General features: G+C 40.5%; 1 protein-coding gene across 7 annotated transcripts; it reads left to right on the top strand.

Moving 5' to 3' along the window:
- Positions 1-2,185: 2,185 nt before the first annotated feature.
- TCP11L2 (t-complex 11 like 2) lies at positions 2,186-19,206 on the top strand. Of its 7 annotated transcripts, XM_064513441.1 has the most exons (12): positions 2,241-2,255; positions 3,304-3,555; positions 4,789-4,921; positions 7,379-7,549; positions 8,886-9,021; positions 9,905-10,025; positions 10,789-11,009; positions 12,025-12,161; positions 13,211-13,401; positions 14,798-14,979; positions 15,728-15,900; positions 16,503-19,206. In XM_064513441.1, exons 4-12 carry the CDS (start codon positions 7,414-7,416, stop codon positions 16,745-16,747), a joined length of 1,542 nt encoding a protein of 513 aa, XP_064369511.1. In that variant the 5' UTR covers positions 2,241-2,255; positions 3,304-3,555; positions 4,789-4,921; positions 7,379-7,413; the 3' UTR covers positions 16,748-19,206. The 7 variants fall into 7 exon arrangements, with proteins under 7 accessions (XP_064369535.1, XP_025973770.1, XP_064369506.1 ...); XM_064513448.1 differs by lacking the exon at positions 3,304-3,555 and having other exon boundaries at positions 2,201-2,255; XM_064513458.1 differs by lacking the exon at positions 4,789-4,921.
- Positions 19,207-19,497: the final 291 nt, after the last annotated feature.

Raw genomic sequence — 19,497 nt, 5'->3', positions numbered from 1 at the left:
TGTTGCAAAATGAGTGACATTTCTCTGTGCAGTAAATGCTCCACAGTACAGAATCTGTGTCAAGATCCACATAATGGCCTATAGCATCATTGTCTCTGGATCATGAAGGAATAGAATCCAAAAAAGCGGTGAAGTGCTGAGTACTGTAGAATCTAACTTCTTGGCCTTTGGAATGGAATTTTGAAGCATGTCTTAGGTGCCTCAGCTATATATAAAGATACATCTCTATATAGAGAGATAAAGAAAGCTGGATACTTCAGAATGGGCTCCAAGACAAAAAGTATGCTCTCGGGGGGAAGAGGGGCACTTTTACAGCTAAAAAAATGTTTTTAAAAGCCATCCCTGTCTGGAATTCCATGCAATACTCAAGTGTTGCAGGGTGCAACACTACCTATTTTGAAATACCTTTCCCTTTAAAGTTGACCTTTTATATAAATGTTTACAAGCTAGTCTACTTGGTGGAGCTAGGGCATTCTTTAACCTCCCTGTGGATGGTGGGCCACTGAGCACCGCTGGATTACAGAATCACTGGTCCACACGCACAGAGCACACAAAATGGACCCTGAAAAACTGGATGGGTGCTCTGACAGAAAGGAAGAAGTGCTGGGCCTTAGTGTTTGCTGCCAGTCCTATTTATGCGGTTTTACATGATACAACCAGTTAGTTAATAAAAGGCATCAGCAGCCCTCACAGCAAAGACCAGAACTGAGGTTTCCCCCACTCTCATACATTTCAGATGGTATTTAAGCTAAAATAGATGTAAAAATAATAAAAAATACATCACTGGAAGTGAAAATAGTCCTGTACAAGGCACTCCAGCTGTAAGCCGTAACAGCCTTTCCCAAAGGTCTTTTGAGCTTCTCTCAGACTGCTGTTGCCATGTGACATGCAAAAACTGGGATAAAGTAGTGCAAACACAGTTACTTAAAACATCCTCTTCCTTATGGAAGCTATTAGGCTGTTCGACTTAATCCCATTTAATCTGCCTGAAAGCTAGACACAAAGCAGCACAGCTCTGCATGTCTTGGAAAAGCATCTTGCACACGACACTTGCATGGCCAATCTCCATTCCCCACTTGGAGCTCTTGCTGTATCACTAGGACCCATAGCGGACTTTGGTCTGTCTGAATACAGCATCTACCCCATATAGCTTTGTCACACATGCTAGTGATGAAGTAATTATTTGCAAGAAGGGGAGGCCTGTGCCTTAATGAGGCTCAATTTAGTGAGCACCTGCCTTGGAGGTGACCGTGAGCATTTGCCCTCCTGGCTTCCTGTTAGGTGGGGCAGTAGTGGCAGGGAGCTCCCGTGACAGGAAGGCACGATGGCCCCAACAGGCCCTGCCACCCCTGTGAACCTGCTCCGTGGATGAGGTCAATGCAGCAATAAGCAAAGCGTTTACAGTAATAGCGCTGCACTGCTTCAAGGCGCGTGGCTCAGCGGGCCCTCGCCCAGCCTGGTAATGCCAGAGCCATGAGCAAGATGGGTGAGCAAAGGCGGACGCGGCCCTGAGGGGCTCCCCCGAGGCCAAGATGGCGGGGGCACCTCGCCCCACGGCCGGAGGGGCGCAGGCAGCGAGGCCTCTGGGGGCACCTTCAACACTGCCTTGACAGCACAAGGAACGGAGCAGGGCCAAGGCACTTGGGGGTGGCAGTGCCCACTCCTCCCCTGCTGAAGGCAGGCCGTTTCTGCCCCTCCGCAGCAGTGCGGCCCCCCCACTGTGTGCAAACGGTCCCCACAGCGGGGGCGCGGGGGGAGGCAGCCATATTCCCCCCCCCACCACGGGTGAGGTCGCTCCGGAGGCGGGGCTAAGCGCGGAGGCCCCGCCCCCCTCGGGGGAGGGGCGGGGTCGGGCCGGCTTGGTGCGGCTCTTCCGTAAACACCGCCCAGCCCCTCCTCTCGCCTCCCCACCCCACCCACCGGCAGGGCCCACTCAACCGGGCGGGGAAGAGGGATAAGCGTCTTGCTCTATACACTCATCTTTCTCCTTGCTTAGTGCTAGGCTCCGGACAAAATGAGGACGCAGGGATGATCTGTGTAGGGAGAGGGGAAGGTTAACCCAGGTCCTTCGGGACAGCTCGATGCTAGGCGGCATCAAAGTGCTAAGCACCCCCTGCCGCCGGCGGGAGATGGACGCGCCCAAGGAAGCTACTAATAGTCCGGGCTGGGTATATAACTCGGGGGGGGGGGGGGGGGGGGTTGTTTAAAGCCTCGGCGAGCGCGGCTGAGCAGGGCGAGCAGTTGCCGTCGCCGCGGTGAGTGCCAGCGGGGAGCTGGGGCAGGGCTGCGGCCGGGCTGCGCTGCGCTGCAGCGGGGTGCCGGGGCGATGAGCTGTGGGGTGAGTGCTGGCCAAACCCGTCTGGGGGATGGTTCCTGCCCTGCCGGGCGAGGGGGGCTGGCTGCTTTGCTGTGCTCTGCCGGCGCCCCGCTCCGAAGCGGCCCCAGGCACCTGCTGCAGCCGCTGGGTCTTGCAGCCCCCGGGCCCGCAGCGCGCCCCGTGCCCCCTGCGCGCAGGGCTGTCTCCTCCCGTCCCCGCTATCCGCCGTGGCGACCCGCCGCGGCGAGCGGCCGCGGCTGCCGTCCTTGCGGCCCCGCTCCGGCCGCGCAAGGGCGCCCCGGGGGCGCGTCCCCGCCGCGGCTGCCCGACACAGCCAGGGCGCCCTGCGCCCCCCCAGCCCCGCGGGGCCGGACCCGGGACGCTCGCGGCTGGCAGCCGCTCTCGCCTTCCCCGGAGCTCGCGGAGAGGGTCCTTCCCCCCCCCCCGCCCCCCTTCTTCTCTCCTCCCTTCCGTCCCCTCCCGGGCCTGTCCTTGGAAACGCTGTTTGTTTGGGTCGGCGAGTGCCAAACTCCTGCCTCCGGTAACTTAAAAAACATGGGGCTGGGGGAGGAGATACGGCGCTAAACAGATGGAGGAAGAGGAGGAGCCAGCGGCCCTTCCCCCCTCCCTCCGCGGGGGGGGAGGCAATATGGCGGGGGAGGGGGGGGTTACCCTGGGCGCCCCGAAGGGGAGGCTTCGCCCCCGGCCCTGAGGGGAGCAAGTTACATAAGTGCCTGAGGTAGCGCCACTGCTGTGGCTGTCCCCGTAACCAACCGCTTAAAAAACATACATCTCACTTTCCTCCTTTTAAAGCCTTCAGCAAGAGCCGTCCGTATTAGAAAGGGGGAAGCCCTGCAACGAGAAAGCTCGAGGAGAAAAATGTCTGTTACAGGCTGTCAAAATTGGGAAGGGGAGAGGGGAGGACCCAGGCAGTTCTGTAACTGTTAACAAAGGCTCTTTTCTCCCCCTGCGCTGTGGGACCGCAGGCCGAGTGCTGACAAAGGTGGTGTCTGTGAAAGGGAAACTCTAGCCCAAAGGAGATTCAGCAGATGCCAGCTGGAAGATAGTAAGGCATGAGCCCAGTGGAATAAACAGAATTAAGCTCGTAGTGGTAAAACAGGACAGAGCGCTTAGAAAGGGTGTGCAGAAGGAGGTATCACTTTGTGAACAAAGCAGGGCTGTGGAAAAAACTTGAAGATATCTGAAGAGAAACAAAACCTTCCACTTCATCTTTCCAGGTGATCCATAAAATAACTATTAACAGAAACACTTAGGAATAAAAGTGTGTGTGGGGGAGAGATGTTGTGGACCAGGTAATCCCAAATGGGTAAAGAAGTGTGGTGCTGAATGTGACTGGAAGATGCTGTAAAACTAACCTGATGTTGTGATCTAGTTGCTTCTTAGTGATCAGGTTGTGTGAAGTAATGACTGTGTAAGAGCAGGATGCCTTCAGAAAACTGCGATGTTGTGCTCCATTGCAGGTTTGGTAAAAGGCATAATCTAAAATTGTGTCTAAACAGCAGCAGAATCCATGATAATTTAATTCTTCCCTGTTAAAATAACCAATAGCTTGGTCATGAGGGAGAAGAGAAAATGGACTGATGCTTTGGGCATTTAAAAGTTGTTTTAGCTTTGCCTTACACCTAGGATTTATCCTAAAAATACTGCAAAATGGAACTGATCTTAAAAAAAAAAAAAAAAGCAAAAAAAAAAAAAAAAGCATATGGCTAAGTGAAATCTACTGCTAACCTATCAAACCTAAAATATAAGTAGGCATTAGTTGTTTTTTAATACAGGAAGGGTAAAGCAGGTTGTAACAAGAGTCTGACCCTTTAATAGAATTGGTGCCATATTAAGTTGTCTATTAAAACAACAGCCTAATATGTAATTCCTAATGAACAACTTACAAACAAGAAGGTGGTATTGTCTAGTCAAGATGGTGAGTTACAAAGTGATTCTGGAAAACTAAAAGACTTTCTGAAATAATTTTTACTTGGAAATTGTATTAATCTAAATTTAAAATTACCCATGAACTTTGCCCTCTGTAACTTCTGAGGAGCTCTAAACTATCTACAAAAGCATAAGGAAAAGAAGCTTTTCCAGTGTGTGCTGTTAAAAAGGTACTAAATAATTCAGTCCTCTGTTGTTATAATTAATTAGAAAAGCCTTCTTCAGTTTGCGATTTTCTTTGATATACTCAATGAATGCTTTTTCTTTGTGCTTTTTAGCTGTTGGGCAGCATATTAAAAACACTAGATTGCATATCCAGATTCTGCTTGTGTATTCCACTTGTGTTTCCTTTCATGTGCTTGCTGCCTTCTGTGGCTGTTAAACTTGCAATTTAGCAGTAATGTACTGAATCCGCAGAATATGCCCATTTTCTCTTTCCCCATTCCCCTTGGGAAATTCTACTGGGAAATCCATTTATTCTGGCAAAGATTGAATTTTTTTATTTTTTTATTTTTTTGTAGTGTGCTGTCTCATGTTGCTTTGTTGGAACTTCTTAATGAAATGAAGTCCTCTGAAGCACCGTACTGGTAAAACTGTATGAACAGGCATGGTCTCAGTACATCAAAATAGGTTATGGGTCTCTCTGAAATGCAGGTATTTGTTGCTGAAAGATGCTTTGCTAGGAGTAGTCTGCAAAGACTTACCATGTACGGAAGCTTATTTAATTTCCACCTTACCCGTTTGGTGGTCTTGACCACACAGATTATGGTGGAATATGGCGTTGCTGACTTTCTTCCACAGCTCATTACTTTTTTTTTTTTTTTTTTTTTTTTCCTTCTAGGATCACCTTGCAAATCTGAATCTTTTAGTCTGTTATCAGAATTAACATACTGACAGTTGAGAATAAATGTTTTTGAAATGATGATGTAAAAATTGTGTGAGGATGGGTTTTTAAGTGGTCATTTGATGCCTTCATGTTCTTTTCTAAATACCTAAACCGAAGTAGTAGTGATTTGAAGTGCTCATACCAGGCAAGTGAATTTCTACCTTGTGGTCTGATAGGCTGCTAACAGATTTCCCCCTCCCAAATCACAGGCTACATAAAAGGCTAACATTTTACAGGCTAGTTTATATATGGGTTTTATACATGATTAAAACCTGGAAATGGGTTGTTTTGATATTGATCCAGAAACAGTAGATACAGAGCCTGCAAAACATCATATCTGTAGGGCTGCTGTCTTTAGATGAGGAGTTTCACATAAGGAACCTGGAACACATTTCTAAGGTTTGGTTACTTATTACAATTAATTTCTTATCAGCTCTAGCTCTGACATCTGTACAACAGATCACAGTGGAAGAAATGGTTTTCATCTCTTGCATAACATGAACTAGTGACTCATTTGTAATTGTAACTTAGACAATTACAATTTCCAAGTCAAAATATCTCAAAACCTGCTGGCTTTCCAGGATTGATTGCAACTTGCCATCTTGTTTAGACGATATCACTTGATATCTAGTTGTTCTAGTACAACAGCAATTTTATCATTTCTAACAAAAAATTGAGAACAGGTATGATATTAAAGATCACAACTAAAACCATAGGTCTTTAACCTATGACCTGTTATACCTTCATCAAAAATCTCATGACTTCTCTAGTAAGTAAATAAACTGCCAGCAGTGTTCTTGCTGATACATTTAATTCTTTCCACAAAAACCAGCCTAAAACACTGCAGAAATAACACTCAAGTGCATGTTCTCCTCTTTTGTGAGAGGCTGAGAAATAAAAACTGAACAAATGTTAATTATCTCAATTAGCATGGGAGCGTTCCTCAATGTAATACCTCATCAAGTTACAAAGATTGATCTAGAATGAGCTGGTACCCAAAAAATCAAGTGCGCTAAGCTGTGGCTAGGTGCCTGCATAACCAACTAAACAAAAAAATCTTCCTTACCATTCTCTCTGCTTCAGGTAGGTACACACAGAGGTCATCCTTTTGCTATCAAAAGTGGCTTTTTCCAAGTTGGACAGAGTTGCAGTGTTCTTTGCTTTCTGACGTTGGTGCTATTTAAACATAAATGAAGTCATCTTACTTAGTACCTAACCTAAACTTGCAGATGGAAGACATGTTGGCTTCCTGTTCAAGAAGACCTAGTGGTGCTGGTGACTATGTCTGTTCATAAACTCTACTACAGGATGCTTCATGGCCATAATGAAAGATGGACAGCTAGCTTCGGTATCTGGGGCAAATTCCTTTGGGAGTAATTATGAGTGTTGACTTCCGGTTTGTGGTTTTAATGATTAAAGGATTTTTCATTTCCTGTTTTACAACTATTATTCATGGGTATCAGTACTATGCAGCTGTTTGAATTCTATGCAGTTGCCGGTTATTTGCCTGGAAAGCAGTTTCTGTATGGAGACAAGTACTGTGAAGCATGACATTTTGATGTTGTCATATAGGCTGAATGAAATGTTAGAAGCTTTAGAGTTACCATGTGCCCCTAGGAGGAATATTTCTGTGTCCGTGCCATTGTTAATAAGATTCTGTGGCCTGCTGCTTTAGGTGGGTCTTTGCAGACTTCTAGATATGTACTGTTAGAAATTCAGTGTTACGAATTATTTGTCACTTCTCTTCTCCCCCAGCAGCTATGTTTGCTTTGGAGTTCCTGCTCTCACTGTGCTTAGTTTGTGAAAGGAAGCTAATTGCAAAGACATCACTTGCTGGTGAAATAAAATCAAGTTATTTTATCACTAGATTGGGAATGGTCATGTTAGGAGGAATGCACTTATGGATTCTGACCACAAGGAGCTTTAGCAATTATGGTGGGTGGCCTTCTTCTTTTGAAATAGAACTAGTTTACAGACTGGTTATGTTGGAGATACTAAGGTATGAAACAGCAGAAGCCCAGATATAAAACTCTCTTGCAAAATAGCTAGAGCTTATTAATGGTTGCATGATTCTGTACATGACAACCCAGATCCTTTCTGTAACACCTTTCTAAGAAAGGTAATAACTAGTTCCTTTTTTTACAATGGTGACGGTCAGCATCTGACTTTGAGAAACAAAAAAATCCAGAAAGCACTGGTTTTGTGGAACATGTATTTGTCTCCAGGTTTTGGCTTGCTGTACCAGCTAAAGTGAATCAGAATGCCTCTCAGCGATGACCAGAACAGTGATTCAGATTCTTCCCGCTTCTCTGAAAGTGCAGCTTCTTCTAGCGACTCTGAGTATTCAAGACAGAGCTTTAACAGTGATTCTTCAAGCAAACCCAGTTCCCCAGCCTGTAAGCCTATTTTGCCCTTACCTGCACTGTGCATAGAGACATGGGGCAAAGTTATCCCATTTTTCTTTGCTGTCATGGGTTAAACTTGGGATTCTTAATTTCAGTTTGAGAGCGTATTGGGAGAAAGGCATAGTTTGCTGTGAGCAGGGCATCTCCTTGTGTGTGGACCACCAACAGCTGTATCCATGGGGTCTGCCTATGCACTTCTTCAATTCTGAAAGCGTAAGGAAGAATGTGCCACAGTGGACTTCCTAGTCTTGCACTGGTCTTGACACTGGTACCCACTCTTTGCACACAAATTTAGCTGACTGGGAGAATGTCTTTCTTCCTTTTGCTCCACACATTTCAAAATTAACTATGTAATTTTAGTTTTATATTACATTAACTTCATAGAAGTTAATCTATCTTACTTTTTTAAAATAAATATTAAGATCAAACAGAAAATACACATGTGCACAAGGAAGGTATTTTGAATAAATAGTAAAGAATATATTGGTTAAAATGTGTTTATTTTTCATGTCTGTAGGCATTCTCAGACCATGTATGATGGTTCTTGCTTTTGTGTTTTTTTGTTTGATTCTTTAAGTCAAGTCTTGTATTAAGCAAGCTTGTTAGTGGAGCTGCAAGCTAGTGTTTGCTCCCTGTCCTTCTGTCACTACCAGCCTTCAAAAGCATAAGTCCAAATACTAAAATTACAGAATTTGGGGTTTAGAAAGTTTGAGGATTTACTCTTGCTTTCAAATGTATTTTGGATATTCTATTATATCCTTAATACATATTTGTAAAAAAGAGGTTATAATCTATGAGGCATCTACCAGGGAACATAAATGTGTTTTCTCAAGCTAGTAACTTCTGAACCCCCTCTACTGACAGTTAAATCACAATGTAGCCATTATCATGTGCTCAGGATTATAATGCACATCTGGTCTCTCTTACTGCCCATGCTTTAAGTATGTTGGGTTTTACGTAACAGTCAATAGGCAATCTGAGAAGCAAAAGTTCCTGTTTTAAGGGGAAAAGATATCTTGGGTAAGATGCAGATATAAGAAAGACTACACTTCCAAATGTCCTAAGGTTTATGTTGTGTCCTGTTCTTCCCCTTCCCCCCCCCCCCCCCCCCCCAGTCCAGATGAGCTGAGATTTCACTGAGTTAGTGTATTAAGAAGATATAAAAACCAGGTGATCCTAAATTGCTGCTTGTAAACTGCTAGAGTCCACTTAGCAAGAAGTAAAACTTCTTGACTTGTTACTTGTAGTTAGGCTGCTAAATTTTAATGTTTTCAATTGTACTTATCTGCTATAGTCTTTTTGACTTGAATTATCTTGTTTGTCCCAGCAGCAAGTCCTCCAAAGATGGTTACATTTGATGAACTGATGGCAGCTGCAAGAAATCTGACAAATTTGACTCTAGCTCATGAAATTGCTGTAAATGCAAACTTTTGCATAAAACATGAAGACCTTCCACGGAACAGGTAAGAGCCTGAATTTTGCAAAAAGGAAAATGGGTTGTGAAGAGAGGAGAAATGGAGGAGTAGATAACAGAAAGCATCTTGGAAGGCTGCAGATTTTGTACCACAGCTCCAGGTGTCCCAGTCAAAGTTGTCTTTCTTGGAATATGTGTTGCAGTCTAGTTGAGCTGATGTACCATCTTGGAGCATATGATACTCTGTCTTAAGGGTGATGTGGAAGTTGAAAGCAATGCAATATGAAGTCTCATTGTGAAGATGAAGAGTATCAGTCTTCTGTGCAGCTCCAAGTCCTGTGGAAAAGATGAAGTGGTGCACTTCTATGTAGCTGTTCATTAGCTCACTGGTCCAGTTATGAGAAGAATGTATAGTTCATTACAAACACAGCTCTAAACTACTCCAGAAAAGATGCAGAAATATATGGAGATTCAGAGAAAGTGAGAAGTAGGTAATGAAAATGTTCAGCATCTTTTAATCTTAAAATGTCACCTGATTTTCTTCCTTTGAGGGGAAAACTTGCAAAAAGATTTTTAGTTGTCTAAGTCCCTTAACTGATAATTTATTATATGACAGAATAGTTTTGAGAAAGCTTAGCACATAATGCACCAGGTTAGGAAAACCAATACAAAGTTGATTAAAAGGCAAGGTAAATTCTCTTTACCTATCTCTGAACTGTCGGCACCACTTTTTGCAATAAGTGTTTCAGGAGATTTCTTGGCTCAAGTCATGGTCTGGGAGCTGGTGACTCACAGCCCAAGGCAGATACGGTTGCAATGTGATGTGTTTCCCAGCAAGCCACTAGACTAATCTAAAACATTTTTTAGCAATGTCAGAATCTATCTGTTGGGCATCTCTTTTGTTGTCTAATGTCAGCTGACTTATTCTGCAGCTTTGCGGGCACAGTGAAACAAATTCTACACAAGGCATTTTGGGATTGTTTGGAATCGGAACTGAATGAAGATCCTCCAGAATATGAACATGCTATCAAGCTCTTCGCGGAAATTAAGGAGGTAAAGTGGTGGGGGGTTTTTGTTTTGTGTTTTTGTTTTTTTTTGTTTGTGTGGGTGTTTTTTTTGCATGCGCCTCCCCCACCCCCCAGTTGTTTTGGCAGCTTAGGTTTGAGGGTCTTGTACTTCACCAAAGGTCTGTTTACTCACAGTCAATCTAAAGCACCTTCAAGTTCTTGCTTTTAAGATGAAACAATGATTATTCAGAATTATAGACCTATTTTAATAGAACAGATATGACAGCACAGATATGATAACACAGATGCAGACAGCTGCATGTACAAATAGCTGCATGTCCACTCAGCTTTGCAGGATCATCAGTTGCAAGTCAGCTCTTTTCTCTAAGCTGCACATCTCTATTAACCTCCATTCAGCAACATACTGTGAGTTCAGAGCATGAACGAGAGTAGAAACCTGCCTGTACTTGCCTAAATACATCCCTTGTTTATGATCATCACACAAGGGAAAGTACAAACCCTCAGTCCTGGTGCAATGTTAAGTCATTTAAAATTTTAAGTCAAATTAAAAATTTGATAAATTAATAATTTTTTTGTTTTACAGGGAGGTCTCACAGTTCTTGAAAGAGTCCAATTGTTGACATGCTTTCTGCTTTACAGGTTTTGAGCATTTCTGCAGAACTATTGAGATGGTCACAGTACAGCTATATATGCTTGACATACTAATAATAAAGTTTTATTTCAATATGTTTGCTAAATGTTTAAGGAATTATTGATCATCTTTTTTTGGTTTTTTTCTCCTACTTTAGATTCTTCTTTCCTTTCTGACTCCTGGAGCAAACCGGATTCAAAATCAAATCTGTGAAGTTCTAGATACAGATCTTATAAGACAGCAGGCAGAGCATAATGCTGTTGATATTCATGGACTAGCAAACTATATTATCAACACTATGGGAAAGTTGTGTGCTCCAATAAGAGATAATGATATAAAACAGTTAAAAGCAACTGACAATATTGTAGAGTTATTGAGGTTGGTATTTGGGGTTTTTCTCCCACCCCCCACCCCACCTTTTTTAATACAAGAAATATTCTCTCTGAAAGAGAGCATGCCTGGGCAGTGAGAGGGGAACTGCTAATAGCAAGTAGTGGCAATACCTGCTTTCAAATTAAAGGACATTTTTTTTTTTTTTTTAATTGGGAGAAGCATTGAGAGGGAGGGGCTATGACGCACATGGTGACTGACATATTATGTATACCTTCCTTTTTAATGATACAACCAGATTGAAAACTACCAACTCTGAATAGCTAAGCCAGTGAACAATGTGGGGGACAAGGGGGAAGCACTCGTATAGCAGTCTGTGGTAATCTGTGGTGTTTTTGAGACTGCTGTTTTAGTCTCACTCATCCTTACAAAATTTAAAGGGAACATTCTTACTGATCCTTCCTAAACTATTTATTGCATGCTTCCTCTGGGAGGCCAGGCTCTGGACTTGACATTTCATTAATGAAGATCTTATTATTGGAAGTTGAGTAAGGCACTTGCTTAACAAAGTGTAGAAACCAGCTCACATCTCCTTAGACATATTGTATTATTGAGAGTAAAGGGTAGTTACTGCTCTATTATGCTTTTATTGCAACTTGAATCATATTTGAAGACCAAAGTAACTGGGTCAGAAGGATTGTTTCTCTTGGCACAATTAAAGTGGGGACAGAAGTTAAAATCTCTTCATCTGGGCTGAAATTTGCCAACTGATACAATTTTTGAAAACGTTTCTATTACTGGCTTGTAGTGTTTAGTTGGACAACATTTGTGCTGTTCTCTGTAACTTATACTGAGACTTACATGCCATACTTCTCAGGATATTTGAAGGAGTTAAGTAGATAATGTTGTATCTTTTGATGGCTTTTGCACAGAAGTACTAAAAATGGAGTTTACTCCTCTCAGAATTGGAGTTACAGTGTTAACATAGATATATCTTAAGTGTGCTGTTGAAGATCAACAGAGACCATCCTAACTTGGATTTTTAAACTTTGTCATCTTCTAGACAAATATTCCATGTTCTGGACCTAATGAAAATGGATATGGCTAACTATACAATTCAAAACCTTAGGCCATATCTTCAGCGCAATTTGGTGGACTATGAAAGAACAAAATTCCAGGAAATTCTTGAAGAAACGCCAAGTAGGTATTATGTTACATTTTTCACTTAAAAGAATGTCTTTAAATAGCCAGACTTGAAGAAAAAAATTGTCTGTCAATTGTAGTTAATTTAGAGGGGGAAAATTCCATTTCTTTGGGAGATCTAAGGAATGTAGGATTTCTTTGGCAAGCAAGTTACCAACAGTCAATCGCTTATCTGTAATCTGGGTTACTTTCTGACCAATTTCTATTTGCTAAATTGGTTGGTGTGTGGAAAACAAACGCAATGACTCTGTCTGGAGGAGGAAGCTTCACATGCTGAAAGTTGAGACGCTTATCTCTTTTTCTACCCAGCAAGTCTGTTAGTCAGAAGTAATCATGGAAAAAAAGTCAGTGTGCCTGAAAGTAAGAAGAGACAGGATCAACTTTTTTTAATAAAGCCAAATGCATACTTCAAGGAAAATTTATTCAGATAACGCAAAGTCAACTTGAATCCACTGGTACAGGGTTTATATACTATAGCTAAGCTGTCCTTAAGAAAATATATTTTGAAAGGGGAAGAAAAAAGTAAACTTAAATCTGGAGCAGGGGTTTCTAGAATGTAATTCCTCAGCCACTGATGTGGCCTACAGTGCTTGTATACGCAGCCTGCAAAAGAATTCTTTAACTGTATTAACAACAAATGAATGCTGTTAATGTCCCCTCACTGCCTCTCTTTCCAGTCCTGTACCCCCCTCACTTCCTTGCTTTCCAGTCCTGTACCCCACCTGCTAACTGGCCTCTCTGAACAATAAAAATGCTTTGGAAACCTACATGGACTCTACTGAGGCTTTTCTCCCCAAAATCTTGGCTTAAATCTAACAATCTATTTTTGGGTTTGTACAAGCTAGCTAGAAGATTTAGCTAACCAATGGAGGTGGCTAGGGAAAAAAGTGGGGGAGAGAACTGGCTTTTGTGAGAACTGAACAGTCCACTATGTATGTTTAGGCTTCAGAAGTTCAGTAATCATGTCTGTGTATGTAACTTTTCTCAAGTTACTGCTTATTTTGATAAAAGGATACAATAAATCTGTGCTGGCTTGCAATGCTTAGGTGCTCTGGACCTCACAACAGAATGGATCAAGGAATCAATAGAAGATGAATTGTCTTCTATTTCTGATGAATCTTCATCATCCCCTGGTGCTGATTGTAGTAGTTCTAAACCAAATCTTAGTCCTATACTGGTGCTAAATAATGGCTACTTGAAACTGTTACAGTGGGATTATCACAAAACAATTCCAGAGGTAAGTGTATTTCAGTGTTCTTAAATTTCTAACTATATGAAAATACTGGAATAGTAATAATCCTGCTAGTGATGACAGTAGAGGAAATAAAATTCTCCTTTCTCTTTTTTTGACATCTGAGTAGTAAACTTGGAAGTAGAGTATACTCAAGCCTTGTTTTCTGAAATATGATATGGGCAAGTCAACAACTAGAAATGTCTAATTTTTTTTCTGTATATCCAATCACAGCTCACCACTCTACCTAAGAGTAGTCTTGGCCATGGTCAAAGGCCAGGACTTGTACTGACAGCATTTGGCTCTTAGTCTGTTCTCTCAAAGACATACAATAGCATTTTGTTATCCTAACAGCCTGATCCCACCAACTCCTGCTGCTGAAAGATTCACTTGTGCTTTATAACAGAGTTGATTAAAAACTTGTAGCCCTCTGAATTAGATATTTGCGCTTTCTCAGTGCAAGCAAACTAGTTGCTTCAAGAATCACTACTCTGTTTTCCCTCCAACACCTGAATACTGACCTCTGCAACTTTCAATGGAGCCAATTTGAAATCAGTCAGGGCTACGGGTATCATCTGCAGAGCGGGAACCTGAGCTCCATCTATAGTGGCCTGATAGAAAATTTGTGAATTACATGAAAATGTCCTTAGTGCCCTGGATCAGTAGAAGGAAAAGAATCCACCTTACTCTTACCTGCATCCCAGTTCTGTGTCTAGCTCATACTCAGGTATTCTCTTGTGGATCTAGCTTGTCATAGTATGAATTACTATTCACCAGCTGAAGGCAAATGCCCCTGTGTTTCTCAGTGAAGTGCTTTGCTTAGGATGAACTCTTATCTTACATAATAAATAAATAAGACTCCAGCTATATCTTGCTGTGGAAGTTATTTACAGTCTTGGTCTGAGCAATTGGCTTTTTGCCTGTAGCAGGCTACAGATCCCTCAAACCTCTCTGGTGGTTGAACTAGCAGTTGTCATACAGACTTGCTCTGACTGCCCAGGTGCTTCAGATTATGACACTTTCCAAAACATATAGCTGAATCCAGAAGACTGTGTATAACAAATCACTACAATGTCCTTTGGATCCCATAAGCATTCAGCATCTTGTGCTGAATTGAGGAGCACAGATTGCTGTGAGCAGTGATGAGAGAAAAAAATGCAGTGGCCTCAGTTTTCTGCACTAGAAGTTTTTCACCTTTCCTCCCCACCACAGACACACCTCTGATACTTGCATGTAATGCTGCTTTTTGCCATACTACATATTCAAGGTCTTTCAGTTGCTGCCTCTTCTGACTTGGCATATTTGTGATTAAAATTATTAATGCTTTATAAAAATTTCTCTGTCCTTATCCCTGCCTCTCACCCTCTATATTTCTAAATTGATATTATTGTTTCAATTCTAGACTCTAATAACAGATGAAGTTCGTCTTCAGGAGTTGAGAGAAAAGCTAAATCAATTAAAAATCATAGCTTGTGTGTGTCTCATAACAAACAATACGGTGGGTGCAGCAATTGTAAATGTGCCAGATCTTGCTGACCAACTGAAAAGGATCTCTTTTCCTCTTCTTGAAGGCATGAACAAGAAGTAAGGCCTTGTTTATCACTTCTTTTTTTTTACACACAGGAGATAAGATACCAGGTGCATCTGAAAAATGTAGGAAACAGTTGAAATGTCATAGCTTGTGTGCCTGATAATGATAGGATGATAATGAATCTTCATGATCTCTATTTGCTACCGTATGTCCACTGCATGTATTAAGTACATGTTTTCAAAATTATGACTTTTAATCTTGACATTATAACTTCCTGAATTTGAAGGATAACATTAAACTTTATTAGTTCCTCTTCCCAATAGAGGAGAGACTGTGGCAGTATGTTCACTAAGTTTTCTTGCCAGTTGCTTCAAACTTGTTGTAGAGGTAGTTTAAGCTATTCGGTTGCTGGTATTTCTGCTGCCACTCATGCTACAAGCAAGTCTGCTACTGTCTGCTAGAGTCTCCCTGAAGAGTGGGAAACTGTTTTACTTTCCCTATGACATGCTATGAATCCAGCCCAGGAGAACACTTAAGTATATGATTGAAGTGAACTGGTGTTACTTGATGCTGCATATTAAAATGACTTTCCCATTTGCATCCCAGTTAGCATCCCTATTTTATGTTATGTCCTCCATCTATGGAAGTATGTAAATCTGCAAAAGCAAATGATAAACTTCCTAAATTTTTCTTATTGCAAGGAGCATCCTGAAAATAGCAATGGGAAAAGAGAGGAATGAGTTTAAACTTGTAAACTATGCTACAGGAACTGCAAAAGTTAACTTTCGTTTTTTCTTCCAGAACTTTTGACTTGAAGGAGGCTCTGAATGCTATCAGTGTCCAGGTTTGCAGCAGAGTGAACAGGTCCCTCTCTGAAAGAGGCCTCCCCACTCTTACTACAGAAATGCAGAATAACTTAATGGGTCAAATTGCTAGTATTGTCGAGGAGAACAATCCTGTCAGTTCCTTAATTGGTTAGTAAGAGAATATATAATTGTCTTACTGTATGTATCTGTATGTAAATTGTTAAGCTAACCTTAAAGCTTACTTCAAGGAAGTTTAATCTGCTGTTTAATTGTTTTTAAAAAGCACTTTTTCACTACAGTAAAATATTGAGTCAATCAAAAGTGAGTAAAGAAATGTTGTTTATCCATGGATTGTGTTCTCGTTATATTGCAAAGCATGGCTGGTCACAGCTAGAAATAATTTAAAAATAAAGTGTTCTTATGAATAAACCTAGAAGTGCTAGGGTTTCAGAGGAGAATTTAGAAAATAAGGAGTGATACTTGGTCTCCTTTCTGTCAATTCTGCATTTAAACTTACTTTCTATTTTCTTTAGGTAATCTACTTCATATTAGGTCTCAATTCAATAGGCTTATGCTGTTTCTACTTTGCAGGAGCTAGCTCTTAATGTAAGAAGTTTTCAGTATTGTTTCTCACTGCAGTGACGGCATGAGAGTATTTGTCTACATTGTTGGCTTTTCTTGCTGTGCTGATGTGCAGGGTGCTTGTAAAGCAAGTGTGGCTTCATCTTGGATTTATATCTGTTCTGAACGTACTTTATATTCCATTTCAGATAAACGAATCCAGTTTTTCATGAAAAGCTTGCTTGCTCTTCCAAGCTTTCAGAAATGTATGCCTACTATGCCAGGAGGCCTTTCTGTGATTCAGACAGAGGTGGAGTTCATTGGATCTCAGTATGCAAGCATTGTAAACTTTAATAAACAAGTGTATGGACCATTCTATGCAAACATACTTAGGAAACTACTTTTTTCTGAAGCACCAAGAGGGAAAGCAGAAACAGAAGCACCTGCCAATTGAAAAATGTGACCTAATTTTTGTACCCTGTTCTCCCTTCAGCCTTTATAATAGAGACACTGTGATCTGATTTTCCTCTACTACAGATAACCCACTCCAGTGACTATTAATGAGGGAGAGAGATCTTGTAAAATGTATGCAGATAAAGTTTCTGAAATCCACTGGAAAGAGATTTAATTTCAAGTGTGTGTATATATATATATATATATTTTAATAGACTAAATCTGTTTAATGGATTGTGTCATTTGCAATAGCCAGTAAAATACTGGCTTCCAAGGCAAGCATTTACAGTGACTTGCAGTAGGGAAGAGCTGGCAGAGTACTTCTTTGCCACCATTAAAACATAATCAATTTTTTAAAGCTTAAATATATTTACATACACTGATGCAATTATGATGTGACAAAATAATTTTAGATAAAATTTATTATGCTTATATATAACACTTTAGGATAACACCTAATAAAACAATTCTCTTTTCAAAAAAGACTTTGAAGCAAAAAGTGTAGTATAACTGCTTTTGTAACCAAGAACAGGTTCATATTTGGCTAAGTTCTAGTACTCCTGCAATTACTGGAACCAAAACTTGGCCTATGTTACATTAAGGAATGCCAGTATTATGATTTGTTTTGAATATAGCAGTTACAGAAGAAGAGTTCACTGTTTGAAGTAGGAACTATTCAGAGATTGTCAATTGTAACTGAGGAATTAATGATAAACTCCTAAGAAAAAAATCATGGAAAAAAATGTCTGCATATAATGTCTATAAGCATTCTGTTTATCCAGTAGAGGTCATACAGACCTCAGAAGTCTGATCTGCTCTAGTACATTATATGCTGATCCTTGATCTTAATTGGGTATTAAGTATTTCTGAGTTAGGGCTTTCGGACCTTTGTTCTCACAGGCACTTAACTTTGAAAGTAATCTTACAGAGTACAACAGAGCAATTTACCTTTTGGTGGTCTGTTGGATGAGGGCATAAGCTTTTCAAAGGGTATTTTGGGTACTCTTGGTTCTGAAAGCAAGAACCCAAATTGTTAATTGTTCTTGAAAATCTAAGCACTTACAGTGCTTAGATTGACTTTCACTGGGCCTCTGTGGGAAGTACTTCAGCTTTCCCCAAATCCCTTTGGAATAGGCCCCAATACTTAGTTCCCATTTAAGACAGCAGCAATTTTGGATACAGAAAGCAGGTTTGAAATTAAGAAGTACATGTAAACTTTCAGATGTTTACTTCCATGCTATATTTTGCGTATTTCAGATTACTGGGAATAGATAGTGCTGGAATACTCTAGTATAGATGTGTTCTTGTCTATGAAAATTGAATCATAATTTACTTGAAAAATGATCTTTTAATATATTATCATACAATGGTCCTTTTAAATGTCAAATATATAAAGTCCATGTGGTACAAGTTAAATAGCTTGTTTTTAATATTTTATATTACAATCTATTTTTATTAAGAAACAAATATTTACCCATGAAAGCTTAATGTGCCACACAAATTGTGTATATATGCATCTGCTATGCCTATCATAAAGGTCTAAAAAATGGGCATTATTAGCACTGTGGTTTTGTAGTCCCTTTTTACAGAATTGTGTACCCTTTTTATTAAGGGAAATGACTTCTAGTCAGTTGTTGCTCAGAATGTCTGAGGCCTTTGGCCACATGTACATGGTATGAAAAACTTTCTTCAAAATATGTTGTTACCAAAAAAAAAAAAAGCTCTAGTGCACTTGTGTTCTATCCCTTGTAAGAAATATTGCACAAAATAAAGATGAATATGTATTTTAAAGGGAACTGTTTTTCTTGAAGCCTGAAAAACCTGAGAGAAAGGAACTCCTAGAATATACTAGTTGTGCCACTAAGTAAAACACGTTTGTTCAGATGAACATGAAATTTTGACAAGTAATTCAACATCATCAAGAGAAGAATGCATTTCAAAAGCAATTAAGAGGAATTAAATCTTAGTGATTTGCTACATCTCTGGAAATAGCTAAACTATTTTGAGCCTTGGGCCAAAAGAAGCTCTTATGAGCATTAGAACATTTATAAATTTATATCATAATATTTTATATGCATTCTAGTGCAAAATAAGTTTTAGTGTGACTGTTGACTTTTAATGTAAATTGTCATACTAGTTTTTACTAGAAGATACTCGGAATGAGGATTTGTGGTTGGGTTTTATTTCGTAATTAAGGTGACTTGTAAAGGGCATTTGATAGCATGGCCAATATTTCCAGTGATTGTTTCATGTATCTTAATTTTTATATTATTTATGTTTCAAACAGACATTGCATTTGCTTAGTGTCTTGTGTTGCATGCTGTTTACGCTAACATGGCTGAAATGCATGTGCCTCAACTTTGAAACTGTCTTTGAACAAGATGCTATTTTGTAGCAGCTTTCTTTGAAATATAAATACTTGTGAGGTTTCATATGCATTAAATTTTGTTTGTGATACAACTGTGGTGGAAAGTCATTTATGCAAGCTGTTTCTTAAATATAATGGATGTTAAAGGCCAGCGATAAATGACCGAACAAATGTTGTGGCTCTTTCTTTTCCTGTAATTCTTTGGTTGCAGCTGAAGTGTAGAATAGTAGCTTTAAGCCTGTTGCACAAATGATGTTTTGAACAGCCTATTGCTTAAATCTGACTCCTTGTAAGAAGACAATTTGTGCATTTGATCATAGCTACACTGGGCATGATTAAATAGTCTTCAGACTGGAAAAGATTTGGAAAGGAGTATAACAGAT

The sequence above is a fragment of the Dromaius novaehollandiae genome, chromosome 1 (genome assembly GCF_036370855.1).
Source record: "Dromaius novaehollandiae isolate bDroNov1 chromosome 1, bDroNov1.hap1, whole genome shotgun sequence".
Classification (NCBI taxonomy): Eukaryota; Metazoa; Chordata; class Aves; order Casuariiformes; family Dromaiidae; genus Dromaius; species Dromaius novaehollandiae.
This window is presented reverse-complemented; position numbering and strand designations above follow the sequence as displayed.

Bases quoted from the DNA above. Each gene is read 5' to 3' on its own strand.
- TCP11L2 (XM_026117985.2), top strand. From the start codon at position 7,414: ATGCCTCTCAGCGATGACCAGAACAGTGATTCAGATTCTTCCCGCTTC. The intron at 13,402-14,797 runs GTAAGTGTATTT...TTTCAATTCTAG, and splicing joins ATCACAAAACAATTCCAGAG to ACTCTAATAACAGATGAAGT. The intron at 14,980-15,727 runs GTAAGGCCTTGT...TTTTTCTTCCAG, and splicing joins CTTGAAGGCATGAACAAGAA to AACTTTTGACTTGAAGGAGG.